The sequence below is a fragment of the Vicia villosa genome, linkage group LG3, assembly GCF_029867415.1.
Source record: "Vicia villosa cultivar HV-30 ecotype Madison, WI linkage group LG3, Vvil1.0, whole genome shotgun sequence".
In the NCBI taxonomy this organism is placed as follows: Eukaryota; Viridiplantae; Streptophyta; class Magnoliopsida; order Fabales; family Fabaceae; genus Vicia; species Vicia villosa.
The window spans coordinates 27,364,207-27,381,051 of record NC_081182.1 but is presented as its reverse complement, the minus strand read 5'-3'; the positions used below and the strand labels follow the sequence as shown (position 1 = coordinate 27,381,051).

General features: G+C 32.9%; 1 protein-coding gene across 1 annotated transcript; it reads right to left on the bottom strand.

Moving 5' to 3' along the window:
- Positions 1-4,172: 4,172 nt before the first annotated feature.
- Positions 4,173-7,906, bottom strand: LOC131660776 (ATP-dependent zinc metalloprotease FTSH 4, mitochondrial-like). The gene is made up of 6 exons (XM_058930093.1): positions 7,768-7,906; positions 7,385-7,658; positions 7,055-7,297; positions 6,408-6,532; positions 5,612-6,088; positions 4,173-5,260 (listed from the first exon to the last, which is right to left on the bottom strand). Exons 1-6 carry the CDS (start codon positions 7,792-7,794, stop codon positions 4,487-4,489), a joined length of 1,920 nt encoding a protein of 639 aa, XP_058786076.1. The 5' UTR covers positions 7,795-7,906; the 3' UTR covers positions 4,173-4,486.
- Positions 7,907-16,845: the final 8,939 nt, after the last annotated feature.

Here is a 16,845-nt window from a genome sequence, read left to right as displayed (position 1 = left end):
ACTTAAGGAAATCAATTGATGGATCCTTAGGTGGGATCCTTGTTGCCTATCGAGGCAATCAATCATTGGATCCTTAAGTGAGATCTGATCCACCCAACGAGGTGACCAATAATTTGAATCTCAAGTGGGATCCTTACCGCTTAACAAGGAAATCAATTGTTGGATCCTTAAGTGGGATCTTGGTTGCCCAATAAGGCAATTAATTGTTGGCTCCTTAAATTGTATCCTTTCTACCCAAGGGGAGGTCATTTGAGGGATCTTTAAAAGGTATCCTTGTAGGGCAGTCAAAATAAAAAACACCCTCAAACAAAGGTTTAAAACAAGCAGATAGTGATAAAAGTAGGTAACATAAAAGGCGCCTAAAGGGACGCCGCTGTTCATAACAGTTACAAAAGCCCCTGAAGGGGCATAAGAATACAAACAAAAACCCTTAAGGGAACACGAGTACTAGAGCCACTAAGAGCTAAGACAAAAATAAAGCCATTAATCTTACTCAAGGGTCACCACTCCTCAGCAACATTCCTTGGCTAAGGGACTTCAAACTAACCTTTCGGTTTTCCTTCCTTGCCAGAAACCTACTCGACAGGGGTAAGGTTTTTTTGGAGAGGCCATTGTCTCCTTATCCAATAACGCACTATCTTGCACGAATTTGAGAAAACCCAGGAGACTCAAGTCTAGGATATGATATATGAATAGAACCTACTTTTTAGCACGCTCAAAGTAGACATAGGAAACAGACACATCCTCGTCGGTTAGCTCTGCACATCCTTCTCCTGATCTTTATGGCAAATAAGAGCAACATTCAAAGAATCTTGTAAAGAGTTCTTCTTAGCAAATACCTCTTTTGCCTTGGCCTGAGTATTCACCAACCTTTTTTTCTCACTTTTCCTTATCCTGTTGGAAGTAGTGCAACATCCTTTGGCTCTCGTGTTAGGCGTCCATCTGCTCTTTGAGTTTCACTTCTAGATATTTTACCACCTTGTCACATCTTCCCTGCTCCACAGTCTCGACTCGCTCACATTCAAATCACACAAACACACACGCACATGTTTTCATACAAATTATTTGCAAAAATATCTTTGGAGATTTTTCGAGTTAATCTCACTAGCTTCATCAAAATCATGATTGGTTTCCAAAAACACTGGTAAACACATTCTTGGTTAACATCTCTCAGCTAACAGGGAACACCTGGAAGTTGACTCTCTAGTGAGGGGCATGAAAAATTGACACCTTTAACTGAGGGAATTGCCCCTAGATGAGAGGCTCAACCACTTAACATGGTTATCCTCGCCTTGAGAATTTAATAAAAGGGCAATGGGGCGCTATGAGAGTTTAAAAAACTCCGCCCTTAGAAAAGTCCTCATACTTGAAGGACTATGTAGTGTTATATTTACAGATGTCCTAAACTAGGGCGTCCTTGACCAAAAGGCGCGTCGCCTAGGTGATGACCCATAGACACTTCTAGAGGATACCCTGATATGTAAGTCAAGAAATAACGAGTCTTGATTAACTCTTGAAATATATGCGGTCAATAACCCCTCCGGAGAAGGGTGAGAGGTTGACGCCACTAAGGGTGATTCAAACCCTAGGTCACATAGACCTCTATAAATACTCCTCTCCAAGAGATAGACATATCCCAACTCATAATGATTATCTACACCCTAAAAAGCACCACACTCACTACAATCTAAATACACTACTGCCGGTGGTTACACGCTTGCTACCAAGCTTTCCCGATCACTAGCAGAGTCTCTCACCTCATGTGAGCAGGTCTCTTAAACCCCCCAAAATATGTTATAAACCCATTAAGGCCTATGAGTCTCCTTGCCCTTACAAGGGGGACATGCACACATGTATTTTTTTTACCAGTACAATTTCTTATTTGGACAAATCAAGTTATTTGTGTATATTTGGAAATAATATGTTGAAGTTGTCTTTTAATTCATATATTTTTGGAATTTGTTCACTCATGGGTCATGATAATATATATTTGCTTGACATAGTAGCTACCTATGACAAATCTTTAAATGTGAAATCACGTGGTACTAAGCGTAAAATTGATAATAATGATTCAGGAACTAATACAATTGAAAAGAGGAACTAATACATTTGAAAAATCATCATATTGCTTACTTGATATCAATTAACTAAATGACCAAGAGTTATATGAAGCAATCTAATTTTATTATATTAACAACTATTAATCATCAGTTAGAAATCCATATTAACTTTATCTAATCAAGATCGTGATGAGAAAATGTTGATGTATATGTGATAAGTAGGGCATATATGATAAGTACAAGAAAAGTGTCACTAAGCGCGTGTATCTTTTCTTCAGTGAGGAGTCATTCAAATACAGGTTCAAATAGACAGGTCTTATACCATATTTTAGTGGGTGTTATTTGTTTTTTCTATATAATAATCATTTTCATATGGGTTGATGAAAGATATTTGTTGATATTTAGGATAAATAGTCTATGGTAGTCTGATCATGTATCCATATTTACCTTGGGGAATAATGAGGCAGTTTAGATCCGTGTATACCATCTCAAGGGATGCCTACATTGTTTCTCCTCCTACTATGTCTCGTGTTAAAATTGATATCATATTTTTCAAATTTGAGGAGCATGTGTTTGAAAAAGAGATGTGAGGTGTACCTCCTACTCATCCACGTGTTACTTCTCATGGTTACATGTCGTGATTTTTTTTCAGTTGCGAAGCACCGACACCTCTAAAATCAGGCGTGTCGGTGTCCGTGTCGATGACGGACACCTACACCGACACTTACAATTACATTTAATTTATTCATTTTTTCGAATAATTAACGGTGTCGCCGTGTCAGTGTCGGGGTCTTTTTAGGGGTGTCCGTGCTTCATAGGTTGCAACACTTGTACCTGATGCTAGTATCAGTGGGAGAACCACCAAGATCAACTTATTAGGAAGTGCTTGAGGAGTCACAGACTAAGGGAGATCATGCAATGCTTGTGTTGCTTAAATGTATTAGAATCAAGAACATTCTTAAGGGGTTTATTGTTAGAGGAGAGGTACATGAAGACACCTGCATATAAGTCTCTGTGCAACATGAATTAGCTAAAGTACATTACAGAATATGATGCATATGAAAGGAAAAAAAGCAAGATTATAAGCCAAAATAAATTTTATTTGTTTTTTCAGTTTTTATTAATATAAAATTGTGTATTTTCACAGTGTAAAATATAGAATTAGACTATCTATTTTATTTGTTGAACAAAAGTTTAGGTGAGTTGGACTCCGGAGACTCACCAGGATCAGGACAAACCTCGAAACTCAAAGAGTGTTTATAGAGGTACTATTTTAGTGGGTGATATTTGTTTTTTTTCCTTCTGTATAATGATCATTTTCATATGTGCTGATGAAAGATATTTGTTGGTATTTAGGATGGATAGTTTGTGGTAGTCCGATTATGTATCCATATTTACCTTGGGGAATAATGAGGTATATAGAATTAGACTATCTATTTTTTTTTATGAACAAAAATTTAGGTGAGTTGGGTTCCAGACTCACCTGAATGAACAGACCTCAAGACTCAAAGAATGTTTATATAAATACTATTTACATATCACCTATACTATTTACATATCACCTATACAAGAATATCACCTATCAAAAGATCCCCACATCAACAACGAGAATTAAACTCACGACTTTCACGGATGTTAGCGGTAAATGATAGTTGACTTTAAAGTATACTTGTATAAAATGCATTTTTTTAAAGACAAACAATACAAATAATATGTGAATCTGGATAATCTGGGGGTTGACTTCACAACAAGAAAATGGCTTTTGAAAAACAATATTTTATTAATTCAACTAAAATTCTGTTACAAACACATACAATAAAACATCTTATATTTGAAAAACTCATGCTATAACTTTTGGTGCAACGACTCCATTCTGTCCAAGAAGGATATATTTCATTCAATCCAAAGTCTAATATAGCCACACATAATCATTTCTATGTCAATCAAGAGATACCTTTGTTTTAAATAAAATGAAGATGATTGCTTAAAAATTGTGAACTAAAATTTGAAAATGTGAAGTATTTTGTATCCTCTCAATTAGATTGATGTATAAGATTGATAATATGTGATTACAGTTTTGATGAATCAAAATCATATATAATACTACTAAGATAATTATTAAAACAAATCAATGGAAACTGTTACAAGATATTTCAACTCACTAAAATATGGAGTCAACTTGATTCTGATTACACGAGTCCAGTTCCACTACTGAAGTGAAACCCACAAAAACACCAAATAAATTACTATCTACTCAAGTTGAGTTCGTTTTTTTAAAGCATGTGTCACCTTTCTTCTTCGCTAAAGAGGCTACTGAGGCAACTCCTTGAGCCTTAAGCAGAAGCTGCAGCTGCAGTGGCCACGGCAACTGCAACCGTAGCGGCCCGGGCTGCCAAATTGGACCGTGAAACTTCTCTGAGATTCGTCTACATGGGACTGCGGCTGTTGCTGCTTTTGAGCTTTCTAAGTAAATCATTTATCTGACTTCCTGTAAGTGTCTCATGTTCTAGAAGAGCATTTGCGAGGGCGTGAAGCTCCTTATCATGGGTGGTTAGAATAGTTTTTGCATTGTTGTAAGCTCTCTCAAGCAAGTTCTTCACTTCTTTTTCGATAAGCAACCGAGTTTCTGAGCTCATACTTTTTCCATCATAGTAATCGTGAGTGACGGGTCCAACTTTAGTACTCATACCATATTCAGTAACCATTTCCCTGGCCAAAGAAGTTGCCTTTGCAAGATCTGAGGATGCACCAGAAGTAACTTCACTTTCTCCAAAAATTAGCTCTTCAGCAACCCGACCTCCCATGCAAACATCAAGCCTGGCAAGCATCTGTTTACGGGTGTAACTCGTCTCATCCTTGTCAGGTAGTTGAGAAACCATGCCGAGAGCCATCCCACGAGGAACAATAGTTGCCTTGTGAACAGGAAGCGCACCATCAGTATGAATTGCCACTAAGGCATGGCCACCCTCATGAAAAGCAGTATTCTTTCTTGACTCCTCAGATATAACAGCCGACTTGCGTTCACTTCCCATTAGAATCTTATCCCGTGCAAACTCTAAATCCCTCATGCTCACTGCTTTGGCACCATCCATTGCGGCTCTCAGGGCAGCAACATTAACCAAGTTTGCAAGGTCAGCACCAGAGAACCCAGGCGTACACCGAGCAGTGATCATCAGATCAACATCACCCGCTTTCAGAACCTAAATCATATTTGAGTAAGAAACACACATGTAAGAAGTTTCCTTCTAATTCTAGCAATATCATTTTCCACAACCTTACTATATCTCATAATGTTGCACTTTCTCGTTTAAACTACAAAATTTGAATAAAATAGACATAATTCAAAGAGTATCACGGGTTATCATGGGTGTTAAGCTTTTATTAAATGTGAAGTATCCAGAAGACACCCAATCATAGCTTAGGGAAATCATACTACGCAACACTTTGTATCAACATAGTGAAAGCACTGCTCACGTGCCTCAAAATATTCCTAAGCCATCCAACACAAGATACAAGTTAAAATACATTCTTCAAAAAGAATAATAGCATACCTTTGACATGTGAGATTCCAAAATCTGTCGCCGTCCTTCTACATCTGGGCTGGTAACAACAACATTGCGATCAAATCGCCCAGGTCTCACCAAAGCCTTATCTAGGGACTCTGGAAAGTTAGTAGCACCAATCACTATTATGCCTTCATTTTGTTTGAATCCATCTAACTCAACAAGCAATTGATTTAAAGTCATCCTCATGTACATTTGGTCTTTTGCATTTCGTTTTCCACCGACGGCATCAATCTCATCAATAAAGACTATACAAGGCGACCGCTTTTTTGCAGCAGCGAAAAGATCTCTCACCCTTCGTGCACCAACACCAACATACATCTCTTCAAATTCACTTGCACTGCATGCGAAGAAAGGAACCCCTGCCTCTCCAGCAATAGCTCTTGCCAGCATTGTTTTACCGGTGCCAGGTGGGCCAACAAGCAAAACACCTTTTGGGAGTTTGCCACCAAGACGAGTAAAGTGCTGTGACAAAAGAAATGGGATATTTAAAGATAGTATAGAATAATATAGGCGAAAATGTGTTGGAGCCTTGGAGGATACCGGGAAGAATTCTCCATTTACAACTACAATTATGTAGATATTTATGGGTTTGACCACCTCCTAGCCAAAGGCCCCTAATTCTCTAAACAAAGAGGGCTACTAATGGCGAAGAGTGGATCATGGCAATAAACATGGTAAATGGCATTGCGACCCAAGGCAAAGGCCTATATAGAACAAATAAATGTACACAAATAACAGTTTCAGGCTTGAGAAAGCATTGATTTATGCCGGAAATGTCTACCTTAGGATCTCTTAGGTAATGAACGATTTCTTCAAGTTCAGCCTTTGCCTCATCCACACCTTTCACATCGCTAAACTTAGTGTTTGTCTCCAAAATGGGCCGCACTTCTTCATTCATACCAAATTCTAAGAAAGTTGAAATGTATTGTATAAAATAGAGCAATGCTAAATCTTATGAACACCAATTATACAAAATTGGACGATATTTGACCATGGCTTACCATACATAAGAAAAATGGTCATATAGAAATAATTGACATATAAATAAGTAATTACCAATGTAAAGGTGTGCATTTCTTGACTTTCATTAAAATTTTGTTTGTAACAAACAGCACTAATCTAAGAGAGAGAAAAAGGCAAGTTCTATGGTGCACAAGGGAGAAAACTCTTGCATTAGGCACCGGTTAGTTTCCACTATTGAATCAATAAATCTCACCATTGGATCAAATGAGATATGATGAGACCTATTGATCTAATGGTATAAAAACAAACATGTGCCTGGTGCAATAACATTTTACTTATGCACATTAGACGAAGCCAAAAAAATAAGAAAATAAGGGTGAAAAGGAACAGAGAATGTGCCTATCAAATTCAGATTGAACATTGAGTTAAACTGAGTAGTTGTAAGTTACAGTGACACCGTAATACCTTTACTAATTCCTTTTTCCTCAATGATAGCTGCTACACCAGAAATCAAGAGGAAGGTCAATGCAACGGACCTAAATGTACGCCATAGCTGCTCTCTGAAATTTCCACCTTTACATGCAGAGACTGTATGAATTGGAGCAGTTGACGTTCCAAGAATTCCATATTTTGTCGGTTTCCCCACGTTTTTAAGAGCAGCAAGGCCACCAATACTACTTTCTTCCTTTCCCATTGAATTAGAAATACCTGAAATTCAAATACATCAGGTTATAACTTATGGTCTGCAATGAAGAATAACAAATTTCAACAAATGCGCAATTGCACGATAGTTACCTCTTTGCAAAGTCTTGAGTAATTCACTTTCATCCAGCCTATCAACTTTTACTAATGCTTTAACATATTCAGAAAGTGCGGCCGAATTTGTATGAAGATACGGCCGACTTTCAAATGCTCTAATCACGGCTTCAGGATCATTTCGATGGTAAAGTTCTTTGAGATAAGACGCTTCCTCGGCTTCAGCTGAATCGCGTAATCGCCGAGCCAAATTTCCTAGATAGCTCGACTGCGATCTCTTCTGGGAGAAGAAAAGCCTATTCCCTACATTAATCTACAAAATTGTATGATAAAAGTGAGAAACACAACAAACATGCATCCCTTGAAGTAACCAAATTAGGGTTTTTGGAATTCTAAAAAGGTTGATCGATTGAATAACTGACCTGTGTTATCAAACGCATCCAAGCCATGAATGTGAAGGATTTGGATACTCGGGGAGATAACCTGGAGAGAATTCAATGGATTGAATAAACTCTGGTGCAGTGAACAAATGAATTCATAGAGAGAGAGAGTGAATTTTATTTTTATTTTTGAAATTGAGTGATGATGATTCTGTTCTTCATTTCTTTTCTCCCGCTTTAAACGTTAATCAGTTACAAACAGACTCAACATTTTCTGCCACGTCAGCAAAATCAAACCACCTCAAATTAATATAAGTTAAATATAAAGTATTATATTTAATTAATATGCATCCCGAATTAATAGAGAAATGGATGAGAAGTTGAAAATAATCATCGGAAAGATTTATTGGGGTTATAGTCTCTGTTGATCAAGAATATCGGTAACATTAACACTTCAACATTCAAATCAATATCGGAAGGATTTATTGGGGTTATAGTCTCTGTTGATCAAGGATTTATTTAGGGATGTCAATTTACACCTGCTTGTGCCAGTCACCGCAAGGATTGCCCTATTTGAGACCCTGAGATGGAGAATTTTCTCTAACAGAAAAGGAAATGGGGAACATAGTCCCTCAAAAGCATTTCGGAGGCAGAGACGTATAACATATGCCCGGTCTCAAAGATGGAGAATTTGGTGACAACACTTTCATGAGCATGTATTGTTAAAAAAAAGATTGAGCATAGTAAATAATTAGTTTCTATCGCTTTTGGGTAGTTTTTGAATTTTTGTAGCATTAATTTGATTAAAAATAATAGATTTATTTTTTATTTTATCGAATTTATGGAAATCCATGGGAAAGATGATGAAGGAAGGAAGTTGTGCCCCTATATGATACTTACTAATAGAGGTCTCCATGCACGTTAGTCAGTGGAGCGCTCTAATTAAATTTGGCCTATGAAATGGGTTTGCAACATTTTTTCATCCCGAAACAGTTTCCCCTCAAGTCATTGCTATCAGATATGAAGTAAAGAATGTTGAAGTAGAATTCTCTGAGACCAGTCTAAAGATAAGTTATGTTGAAGGTGTTTGCTTGTTGAGAAGGTGTTTCCAAGAAGAGAAAGATTTGTTTTGACGCTGAGTGAAGTATCGCGACGCAATAAATACCCGAGCGAGTAAAAGCTCGAAAGTAATGAAGTCGTCAACAAAGTTTATTTTTAAAAAAAGAAGGAAAAACGTTGATAAAATCCTTAAAGAACGAAAATATGGTCACTACAACCAAATTTAGGTTCGGGAGTCGATTATGCGTTAAGAAGTGTTAGCATCTTACGACATCCGTTTAAATAACGATTAACCTTTAATTAATTTTTGTGAAAGATAATGTTAACCATGATGTATTTGATTTCTCCTAATTATTAGTACATATTAACAAGAAAGGGAAAAAAGTTTTTATTATTATTAGGGTGCTTGACAAGATGCGAGTATTGCTCCTCCAAATCTCTCGGTGTGATGGAGAATTCAAAGCTACGTAGTTTTTAGTATCAAAAACTTGTGCATTGGTTGATTTTAAATAAAAAGTTTGATCGTGCAGTGGCGGTAAGAAAATTGTCCGTTGGTCGAAAAAAAGGACTACATTGTTTTGTGGCGGTAAGAAAGTTGTTTGTTGGTTGAAAATAAAAAAGGATTTGATCGCGCCAAGGCGGAAAAAGGTTGTTTGTTGGTTGTAGTTGTTTTTAGGATGAAGACAAGCATTCGAACAAGCAAGCTATTCAGCTCGTATCTGAGTGCTCGAGATCAGAGGGATATACATCCAAATGATCCTTTTTAATCTTTTTTTTGTTTATAAAGAAAAATCCAAGACTAATCGAGTCGTAATTTCTTAAGGGAAAAGCAATTGAACGAGCAAGTTATACAGTTTGTGTCCAAACACTTGAGATCAAAGGGATATACATACAATTAATCATGTTGCGAATTCAATGCCAAGAACAAAGTATAAAACAAGGGATGAATAAAGAACAAGGAGGTATCTGTCGAACCAAGAAGGTATCCTTCGACCATACTAGAGTTCGATCCAATATCCCACACATCATTTTTAATATGATAAGGTAACGAACTTGAAATGATGTTTATTGATTAATTTTTTTGAAAGGGAAGACAAACACTCGAACAAATAAGTTATACGACTTGAGTTCGAATGCTTGGGGATCAAAGGCACATACGTCCAATTGATCCTTTTTCATCCAATTTTTTATTGATTAAAAGAGATCGGAGATGATTCATTCGGGATCGAAGTCGCTAGAGCGTCTAATCCTAATATTTCTTAAAGTTTTTTGTTGTGAAATTGATGCCAAGAACAAAGTATAATACATTTCTTTTGTTGGCAAGAACGCCACAAGGGTAAGAAATAGGGAAGCAAGAAGAACACAATGAAATTGGTTATAAACTGCTATTTTTCCTTTCTCTTTGAAACAAGATTACAATTGTTACAGAATAACAAGTAACCTCTCTCACCCTAATAAGGATTTGCAGTGTGCAATGATGAGAGACTAGTATGCTATTTATAATAAAACTAAAACACTAAACTAATGAGCTTTTACACACAAACCCATTACACAAGCTAACTTAAGGAACAAGCTAACTTAAACAATTGGGCTTAACAAACAGGCCCAATTCGACATGCTAACAATCCTGGTATTTCGACTACTGCATACTTGAGCATACTTCAACTACAGCACTGTCGACCTACGACTACAGCAAGCGAACAGACTTCGACGACATACTAAGATTCTGTCGAATTGTCGAACCAAGAAACTATCCTTCGACCATACTATATTTCACATTTGTAAATAAACAAAAAGAGATACGAGATAACTAAATGGATCAAAATCTAAACCGATAACGATCGGACCGGAATATTTAACATAATAAATAAAGACACATATCACATATAATAATACTAAATGAATAAATGGTTACCAAAAGTCTCCTAATATAATCTTGTATACATAAAAAAAAAAGAACTTTTTGATTTCTATATAATTTTTAAATTTAATATTTTTCAAATAAAATATTTATTTTACTATAAAATATTAAAAAATCATATCTAAGTTAGTCATTTTTTTAAAAGTTATGATATTCTTTTTTAATTTCTCTTAAACTTAATAATCTAAGACTAATAGAAAACAAGAGAGAACACACAAATAAATTATCCTTATTATATTCACTAGTATATAACCCGCGCGTTGCGCGGTAGTCCTGTAATATATTGTTGTCATTGTTTATGAAATTGTAAACTTCATCGAAAAAATTTATTATATTGTTTCGTTTGTGGAGTGTTTTTTGAATGATTTTAATTATTATATGTAGTTTTATAAATACATATTTGAGAAAAAATTTAATTTTAAGAATAATATAGATGATCAGTTGATTATATTTGTAGGATTTTATTCTAATGAGTTTATTTGAATCAGTATTATATATGAGTTTATTATAATATTTAAGAATATGTTGAATTTTAAGGAGTAATAAAAAAGATCAATGTAATTGTAAATAACATAAGAACTATATAAAATTTTATCAATTAGTTTATATCTTAAAAATTTAATGATTTTAATGAATGAATATTATATAAAACAACAATTAGATTAGTTGGTAATTTTTTTTAGTGATTATCATTATTATTATTATTATTATTATTATTATTATTATTATTATTATCTATTACTATTATTTATTATTATTTTTATTATTATTATTATTATTATTATTATTATATAAATATATTATTATCTTAATATTTAAAATATATTAATGTTAAATTAATTATCAAAATTAATTTATAATTATGTGAGAATTAAATTTTAGAAAATGAACAAAATATTAAAAATAAATTTCAATATAGCAGATAATTTTTTTTAGGTGCCAAGTCTCGAACTAAGTACCCCAAGGTTGAAGGGTAAGTTTACAACTAACGGACTTCTCAGAAAACTGGCATATATCAGATAATTTAGTGCAAATGTAGGAATGATATATTTAAATAAGCATCTGATTACAATTTGTTTACGTAAACATTTGATTACAATTTGTTTAAATAAGCATTTGATTACAATTTATGATGGGGACAACTTCTCTACCCATCTTAAAAAGTTGGGTAGTGTACCTTCAACCAATCAGAATATCTCATTTAATTTTAACATATTTAATTAATTATAAAATAATACAATTATTTGATGTTTCCAAGACATTTTACATTGGAGGTAACTTTACCCAACTTTTTGAGTTGGGTAGATAAGAATTCACCATAATAAGAATGGAGAATGGAAAAGATAGGAAAAGAAAAAATCTTCAAAATTACATTCCTTTCTTGTTCTTCCGAAATAAACTCAAACAATATATTAGCAGTTTCCAAATATATTTCTTTGATTAAAAAAATCTTATATATGATTTTTTAATAAAACGAATGGATATATTAAAGATATTGAAAAGAAAATGATAAAAAAAAAAACAATCGTTAGTTGGTCCAGTGGTGATTGGCGCTGGACTTGGTAGGGAGAACCACGGTTCAATCCCCTGCAACTGCGATCGGGAGTGGGATGGAACCACTTGATGCCAGAACTCGCCCCCGAACCGGACTAAATCGGTGGTATAAAGCCAAAAAAAATGATAATAATAAATATATTAAAAAATATAATTATTATCAACATATTAGTATAAATAAATTCTCTATAGTATCATCTTCTATATTTAAAAATTCTTAAGTAAAATTTTATAATTTCAAATTTAGTTGATGCAATTAAAATGATTAGAGACTAACTTATCTCTAAGAGGTCATTTGTCATCGATTTTTTGAACACTAAAGATGCAATTGAAATAACAATATAAACATTAGATCAAGTTACTTGAGTTAGTATCATATAACATTAACTAATGAATAGTCAAGATAATATAAAGATTAAGAAAGATAAAAATAATTATAATACAAAATTAAAGTTCTGCTACAAAATTACTGCTAAAAAGTGATTACAAATCAAAATCAAACATTAACTGATAAAAATCAAAATCAAACATTAACTGATAAAAAGTGATTACAAATCAAAATCAAACATTAACTAATGAATAGTCAAGATAATATGAAGATTAATAAAGATACAAAAAAAAACAATACAAAATTAAAAAACTACTACAAAATTGAAGCTTTTATAAAGTGATTACAAATCAAAATCAAAACCAACTTCTATATTCAACATTTAGTATATATACATAAGGGTGGGAATAGGCCAGGCCGGCCTACAGGGGCCTACGGCCCAGCCTACATAGGCCTAGGCCAGGCCAGGCCTATTTAATAAGAAGGCAAGGCTTAGGCTTTTTTAAAAGCCTATTTTATTAAATAGGTCAGACTTAGGCTATTAATAAAGCCTATGAAGCCTTATAGGTCGGCCCATATTTTCATATATATTAGAAATATGTTAAATAAGTTGGATGTATATTTCTTGAAAGAGACAATCTAGAGAACAAATTTAAAAAGAGAAATGAAAAAAATTGAAATTGAAGGCCATTTTTTGAGGTATTTATGATGAATGCATAAATTCAAAGAGATGGAAATTTTTTATTCTCTCTTTAGAATTCTTTAATTCATTATTATTGCACTTAATAAAATTAAAAAATGTCAAAAAAGTTTAAAAGTTACATTTAAATTCATTCTTATTAAACGTTTTTGTACAATTCATTTTTATTAAACTTTTATGTGAGTGTTAAATGATATATATTATAACTGTTAAATGCTAAATTTATTCTTAAAAAAGACATGTAACTGTTGCATTAATTTTTTTATATTCTACACAAAAAATTCTCCACTTTTATAATCTTTATTGCAATCAGAATAAATTAAAAGAAAGTTTAATAAAATATATAGAAATAAAAATTACATTTTTATAATCTTTATAATCTTCTAAGTGCAATAAGAATGAATTATAAAAATGGATTTTTTTTTTTTTAGAATATAGAACATATAGAAATAAAAGTTTAATAAGTACCATTTTTAATTCAACTTTATTAGATGTAAATATTGCAACTTAATAATTCTTAATAGCTCATTTTTATAATCTTCTAAGTGATTTTTTAATGTAGAGATATCCCAATTAATAATGAATATTAAAAAGTCGCTTATTTTTAAAAATAATCAATATTATTATTATTATTATAATACTATTATTATTAGTTAGATATTAAATTATTATTATTATTAATTATTAATAGTGATGATTTAATATTATATTATATTATTATTATTATTTATTTTAATATAGAGTTTGTACTTAGAATTGTTACAACATGATTGGTCTATATTATGTTAGAACCTCAAAATGTTATTCTAAGAATGTTTATAAATAATGACAATTTTAATTGATATTGAAAATTCTATGAGATTAACACATCAACATTAGTATTATATTAGAATGACACGTCATCATTAGGTTTAGGGTTGTTACCAAAGGTTGTCATCATGACAATCTTGAATTTATAGTAAGTAGATTAAGATTAAGATTAAGATTAAGATTAGTAGTTCAAAAACTCAATAGAAAATAATTAATCAAAATGAAATAGAAAAATAAAAGAAAATAACTAAAGGTTGGAGCGATATAATAAAGGCATAAAATTATAAATAAAAACTGAAATAAATTTTTTATAATATTAAAAAGGGTCATGCTAACGAGTGCCCCAGGGTTACTGGTTAAGGATTTCAAGTATAGAAAATATTTTTTAAATGAATCAATAATTTAAACTTCCAATGCATTGAATACAAGTATTTTCAAGAAAACACATACCTTTTATTTCTTAGAAAAGTCAATTATTTTAATTTTCATTACATTTAATACAAGTATTTAATAGACAAAATATACCATTTTAAACTCTTAACCAGTGCCCCCGGGGCACCGTTAGCATTGTCCATTTAAACCCTAGGGAAGTATAGACACAAAACCACACGCTCTATAGAGAGAGAGAGAGAGAGAGAGAGAGAGAGTATGCAAATAGAAACAAATCCACACGATGTAGAGAGAAAATCTTTGAAACAAAAGCAAAATCAAGCGCAGAGTAAGCAATCCTTAAGACAACACTAAAACCACATGTTAAAAGAGAAAGAAAAATGGTCATAGACGTTAATGGATTCGCGGTAGTGCAGTGGTCGGAATCAAGCGGCACGGTTGTCTGATTTGAAAAGGAGTTATGGTATTCTGCCGAGCTCCGATCGCGATCTTGTAGCGACGACCGGCATTTTTGGGTGATGGAGCTTTGAATTGACAGTTTTTTCTAGTACATAACCATTTTCAGGATGATCTGCCGAGAGTCAATGACTTGGTGTCTCGTATGGGAACCAAAAGACGATGAGAAAGTTAGTGAATTTTTCTTTGCAGAGATGGAATCAATTTTCACGCAAGTATCTTCATTCTTTGAATTAGACTTTAATTTGATAATGAGAAATACACTAGGAGTACAACCAGAAGGCCGTTGAACATGTGTTGAAGAAGCTTCTTGTGTTGTGGGTTGTTATGCTAGAAGATGATTTTGTGAAATGATGGTGATGAATGGTTTTTAATATTGTAGAAAATGGTGGTGTTTATGATATGGATATATTTGCATGTCCCAAATATATTAATGGGAGCACCCCAATACCATTTTGTTTCTTGCATTATTGCTTTTGTTTTGTTTGTTATTGTTTATTGAGTCTCCTTCATGATTGCACATCTCTGAAAATAACTTAATCACAAGATATGACTATGCTAATCTAAGAATTTCACCTGTCAACATCAATTTTAATTTTTGTCATAGTTCCTCCTTCATATGCATTAGTTTATTTTTGAAAAATGAACCACCATGATGAATCAACAAAAGTAAATCTTCTTCCATTACTATTTATGACCAACAAATTTATAATTAGAAACATGGCGAAAACCTAAACCTCACATACTGCTACGCATAAAACCCTAAAACCTAAAACTGACGACGATAAAACCCAAAAACTTTAAACCCTAAACTATTGAAAACGAAAAAAATCCTACTATACTTAAAATAGGTACCAGTTGACAACGAAGATATATATTAAGAGAACAACACGATAAACACTAAACCTAAATTAGAAAAAGGGAAAATTTACTAACCGATTTGAAAACAAAATCTTCAATTGCGTTGGAGACTAAGCCTATGTTTGGTTTCACGTTTCGGACATCCAGAATTGATTCTTGACGCTTAGAATTAATTTTGAGGTGTTTGGTTGATCTCAAACAGAATTGATTATGCTTTCAAGAATTGATTCTACTTAAAACTAGGATTTGTGGCTTTTGATCAAACGTGATTTTTAAACGTGATTTTTACACTGGAATTTATTCTTCAACTCACTTTTGCAAGAATTTCTCCAAACATAAATCACTTTACCTTTAACTCACTTTTATCCATAATCAACTTTACATAATCAATTCACTCAAAATCAAATTTTTTCACCGCAGAACCAAACACATGCTAAACCTTTGTATTCCCTAAAAAATGATTTTTCACATTCGATTTGGGCTAGGAAATCCTTATCTCCAACGCCTTCACCCTCGTCTCCTTTATTAGGATTTTTTAAATGAACAAATGACATCACAAACCCTTTACTTAACTTAAAACAAGGGTCAATATTTAACATGTACAAGCTGTGCTGTAGCACTGGGCCCCCAAATTTTGGGGCCCGATACTTTTTATTATTACTTAACAAAAAAATGTAGAAAATAACCGTAAATCCTAATAACACAAATTCAAACAGAAAGTTTCAACACCTTTAAAACAAGAGACATGCTATTATCTTTCTTTCATTTGGTTGCTCTTCTCCTTTCGTTTATTCACTCCAACCTCCGTCAAATAATATATACGCTAAATAATATAGATTTAGCAGAATATATGATAGTGATTGGTTGACAGTCTAAAGTTATTTTTCATGGTAAATAATATTTAAAAAAAAAAGGTATTTAACTTAAATTTTTAGTTATAATTATTTAAAAGAAATTAAATTTATTTTTAAATAATATATTTTTAATTAATAAATTAATACAAATAAACAACATGAATGAATGAATACCAACCAAATTCTA